General features: G+C 43.0%; 1 protein-coding gene across 2 annotated transcripts in view; it reads left to right on the forward strand.

Moving 5' to 3' along the window:
* The window catches only part of LOC125485361, a 21700-nt gene extending 17003 nt beyond the window's left edge, over nucleotides 1-4697 (forward strand). Inside the window, exons 4-5 of one of the 2 annotated variants that reach the window (XM_048607782.1) lie at nucleotides 1182-1273; nucleotides 4386-4697. In XM_048607782.1, coding sequence (XP_048463739.1) covers nucleotides 1182-1273; nucleotides 4386-4492 — 199 coding nt within the window. In that variant the 3' untranslated portion in view covers nucleotides 4493-4697. The remainder of the gene's footprint in view (nucleotides 1-1181; nucleotides 1274-4385) is intronic. The other variant, XM_048607783.1, reaches the window with a different exon arrangement.
* The last annotated feature ends 509 nt before the right edge of the window (nucleotides 4698-5206 follow it).

Raw genomic sequence — 5206 nt, forward strand, 5'->3', positions numbered from 1 at the left:
TGGGAAGGCAAGTGGTGAGAATGACAGAGTCTGAAGAGGAATATAGACAGGTTAAATGAGTGGGCAGAGAGAATATAATGCAGAGAAACAGGAGGTTATGCACTTTGGCAGGAGGAATAGAGGAGCTGAATACTATTTAGATGGAGAAAGATTGCAAAAGCTGCAGCACAGAGGGATTTGGGAATCCTTGTCCGTGAATCTCAAAAAACTAATATCCAGGTTTAGCAAGTAATATGGAAGGCAAATGGAATGCTGGCTTTTGCTTGACAGGGTAGATGTGGAGACGCTGTTTCCCCTTGTGGGACAGTCTAGGAGCAGAGGGTGTCATCTCAGCATAAGGGATCACCCTGTTTAAGACCGAGATGAGGAGCAACTTATTCTCTCAAAGGGTAGTGAATCTATGAAATTCTTTACTGGTAAAGAGCTAGTGAGGCTGGATTGTAAAGTACATTCAAGACTGCAGTAGATTCCGAATCAGTAATGGAATCAAGTGTTATGGGGAAAAGGCAGGAAAATGGAGTTGAGGACTATCACATCAGCCATGATCTCATTGAAAGGTGGAGCAGACTTGAAGGGCTGAATGGCCTACTTCTGTTCCTACTGTATGGGTCAGTATTGGGACCCTTGTGATTCCTGATCTATATTAATGACCTAGACCTTGATGTATTGGGAACAATTTCAAAATCTGTACAGAACCTGAAAGTATAATGAAGTATGAGGAGGATAGTGCTAGACTCCGAAAGGATAATAGGCAGACAAGTGGCTGATCCAGTTTAGTGCAGAGAAGTGTGAAGTGATTAATTCTGGTCGGAAAAACATGTAGAAAGTATATAGATATGGTTTACAGGAGCAAAGGGACCTGCAAATATATGGTGGACAGGTTGAGACAGTGGTAGATAAAGCAGACAATATCCTTGGTATCACTAATAAGGGCATAGAACAAGGACCTTACTTTAAGTTCACATAAAACACTGGCTTGACCTCAACTGTAGTTCTGTTTTGGATATTTCTTGCTTTAAGAAAGAATGGCATTTCTATAGCACCTTTTTGTTTTAAATAAAAGATCTGAGAGCATCTGAAGAGATTTGCAGTTGAAAGAGGCATTTTCTGAAGTGAAATCACTAGAAGGAAAGTGAGAAAGTAATTGTTCCAGTTTTAGCTATTAGCTGTTTCTCTTACAGTCGCGGCACAAGAATCGTTTCCGATGTGCAAAGTGCAGGAAGAGCTTGGCGTCGACCACTGGCTGAGAAAGTGGGTGAGATTTATTGCAAGAGTAAGTGACTTTCTCTAGAACTTCTTGCAAAGTTTATGAACATTAAAAGAAGGCACCTCACTAAAAAAAAATCAAAACAGTCACCACACACTTGGAGTACAGCACACTACATCCAGGGCTTGAGCTGCTGTTCAGTGATGCTCAACACAAACTTCTGGAACATCACACTACCTTCCGCCTGGGCACCGGGGAGCCTTCTGCTCTCAACTTCAAGATCCACAATTTTGGATTGTGACCTTCCGTTGTTCATGTCCTGTTCTGTTTTTCACCTCTTCCCCACCTTTTGTTTCTTTCTTTATTCCTCCTTGTTGTATTCAGATGGGTTTTGTGCAGCCATTCACTCTTTGTCTGGGCACAATCTTTCCTGAATAATCTGTGACCACTCTCTTGCATTGTGAGATGCAACAAGCAACAACTTTTGCTTTTTAATTGTCCTCCACCTTATCACAAAGCATCCTTTTCTTCCTGATTTCCAACCCATCCCAGCACCTGTAGATCTTCAGATAACAAGGTGTAGAGTTGGATGAACACAGCAGGCCAAGCAGCATCAACGGAGCAGGAAAGCTGACATTTCGGGCCTAGACCCTTCTTCAGAAGAAAAAAAAATTCTAGGCCCAAAACGTCAGCTTTCCTGCTCCTCTGATGCTGCCTGGCCTGCTGTGTTCATCCAGCTCTACACCTTGTTATCTCAGATTCTCCAGCATCGGCAGTTCCTACTATCTCTGTAGATCTTCAGTTGGCTGAAGAATCAGATATTTCCCTTTTTGTTCCGTTCTGGTGAAAGGCCATCAGCCTAGTGTCATAGAATTGTACAGTCTACGGCATTGATAAAGACCCTTCAGCCCATTTAAATTTGCAGTGGTCAAAGACAAGCCCCTCAGTATTCAAATAAAAATCAAAAGAACTACAGAAGCTGTAAACCAGGAACAAAAACAGAAGTTGCTGGAAAATCTCAGCAGGTCTGGCAGCATCTGTGAAGAAAAAATCAGAGTTAATGTTTCGGATCTTCACAGATGCTGCCAGACCTGCTGAGCTTTTCCAGCAACTTCTGTTTTTGTTCCTCACTATTCAAACCCCATGGTGCCAACATTCCTTTGGAGTTCTTTGAGAAAGTATTGCAAGCTGTGGCTAAAGGAAAAATGGTGCATATACTGAGATTTGCAGAAGGCATTTGATAAGGTGCCACATCAAAAGTTATTGAGGGAAACAAAAGCTCCTGGTGTAGGGGTAGCATGGATAGTTGACTGGCTAACAGGAAGCAAAGAGTAGGTATAAATGAATCTTTTCCAGGTAACAAGATGTAACGAGAGCACTGATATCAACTGTTTTCAATTTGTAGAAATGATTTGGAGGAAGGTATGACTGTCAAATTTATTGTCGATAATACCTTCATCGGCAGTCAATCACTAACGGGTATGATCATCCCCCCCACGCCCCCGGAAATTCCATGTCACTGATCATGGGCTCCGTGGCTCTTTGTGTGGGTGATGAGCCTGATCCTACAGCCACATCTCCCACCACATACTCAGCAGGTGTTTCAGGAGGTGGAATTGGTCGTTGGCCTGGATATTGTTGGCATTCCTTTTGCTGGTCCCTTTTCCATACTTCCTCTTGCCGACGGGTGCTCTCAGGAATTGTGTCCCTTCATACAAGAGCTTCCTCCAAGATGGTTTCTTCTGAATGAGCATTTTCCATGCATTATTGTCTATGTTGCAATCTACGAGGGAAGCCTTTAGAGTGTCTTTGAAACACTCCCATTATCCTCCCCTTGTTCGAGTGCCTTCCTTGACCTGGGTGAAGGTGATTTACTTTGGAACTCAGACACCCTAATCACATGGCCAGCTCAGTGGATTGGTTTCGGATGATTATGGCCTTAATACTAGTGCTATTGACTGCTTCAAGGATGCTGATGCCTTTTGTCTCAAACAGCATTGATAGGACTTCTCAAGGGCCTTGAGGTGTTGTCAATACAGAGTTCAGATTTCAGAGCTGTATCGAAGAATTGGAAGGATGACTGCATTATACACAAGGATCTTGCTATCGGCGTAGAGGTCAGGGTTACTGAAGACTCTCATTTCTTCAGGATCTGAAGGCGGTGCTGGCAGATTAGAAGTCATGTTGAATCTCTGCACAGGTGTCAGTCTTAGATGACAGGTAGCTTCCCAGAAAGGGAAGATGTTCCAGGTTGGGGAGGGATGGACCAGAACTTGACCAAGGATGAGCCATGGAGTCATGAGTAGCTGAAGGATTTGAGGCTTCTTGAGGTTGGGGCTGAGACTAGTTCTTCAGTGTGCTTATGGGAAGCTGTAAGCAAGGTTTGAAGATTCTCTCCTGTGAGCACAGAGATAACATTATCATCCACATCCTGAAGTTCCACAAGTGAGATTGATGTTGTTTTCTTCTTGGATTTCGACCAAGTGAGGTTGAAAAATGTTGCATCCATCCTGCAAACAATGTCCACATCACTGAGAAGCTTGTTCTGGACAAGATAAAAAATGGCGGTGATGAAGACGGAGAAAAGGTGGTGGGGGTGGGGGATGTGATGATACATTCTGCTTAATTCCTGTCTTGACCTCAAAGGATTCTGTCATATTACCGTTGCTGAGGACCATCACGACATCTTGTCATGGATGGGAGGTGGAAGAGGTTGGTGAATTCTACAGCAACCTTGTCCCTGGCAGTTACATAAAATCACTTCCTGCCTTCCTGCCCCTGTTTAATTCATTCGTTCATTCATTTATGGTCCTTACACATCGCAAACTTTTTCAAAACTGTCTTTGCCACAAATTGCTCGCTGTGTTTTGTGTACAGTATTCTGATTCAGAATGTGAGTGGGATGGCACTCATTCCCTCAGCTGCAGATTATTACTCATCAACCACCAATACCTCGTGATGCACAAGTAGGCAGATGGTATGTGTGTAACTGGAGTTGTATGTTGACCAGACCGAACTCAGAAAACAGCTTTCCTCCTCTGAAGCACTTTTTAAATGAAGCATGAGTCTTTAATCAAAGTTTCCAGCTGGCCTCTATCCAGTTATTTCAGTTCAGTTTGTGTTTCTACAATTCACTGTCAAACTGAAATGTTTGTCTCTGTTTCTCTTCTCTTTGCAGATTGCTGTGCCAAGAACATCGGGCCAAAAGGACTTGGATTTGGTCAAGCTGCAGGGAGTCTTATACACACACAGTTACAGACATTCCTTTCAAAGTTCAAGAACTAATTCTGTAATCCACTACAAGATATGTTTGTTTAGGTGGTTATATTCCAGCTGGTTACAGGAGATGATAACACAAACTGGTTGCTAGGCAGTTTTCAAATGCAGAATTTACTGAGGAGTTAAAGTGAAGGAATTACATTCCTGCGGATTGTACAACCCTGGGTTTAATGTGAGTTGACTCTGTGAAGCAATAAAGGTTTTTCTTCTATTGATTGTGCTGATTTATTCACCTCCTTCCTGTGAATTACTTCATCTGCTGAATTCCTTGTTCAGGAAGATGAGGCTATTCAGATCTTTAAACTGATCTCACCATTCAAAAAGTCAGGTGACATTCACATTGTATCTTCATTCAACCTCGTTGAATACTTCCCTATTTATTAAAAACAGATTCTGCCTTGAAAGTTCCTGATACCACAGTTAAAGCCCACGTCCAGCCTTTGGATACTGAAGTCTGAAGGTGACTGGACACAGATCTTTATTGAGCTATGCAAATTTTTTAGAATAAATTAATCATATTTAAAATTGAACACTCCCTGTCCATCTTCTTCCCCACCTACACACCCCACTCTTCCCACTGACCAATCCCCCCTACCCCTTACCTGCATCCACCTAGCACCATTCCACCTACCTTCCCCAAGTCCCACTCCTCTTCCCTCTATTTATTTCCCAGCTCCCTTCCCCTCCCCAGACCTGAAGGAGGGTCTAGGTCTGAAACGT

Source organism: Rhincodon typus, chromosome 18, assembly GCF_021869965.1.
Source record: "Rhincodon typus isolate 14 chromosome 18, sRhiTyp1.1, whole genome shotgun sequence".
Classification (NCBI taxonomy): domain Eukaryota; kingdom Metazoa; phylum Chordata; class Chondrichthyes; order Orectolobiformes; family Rhincodontidae; genus Rhincodon; species Rhincodon typus.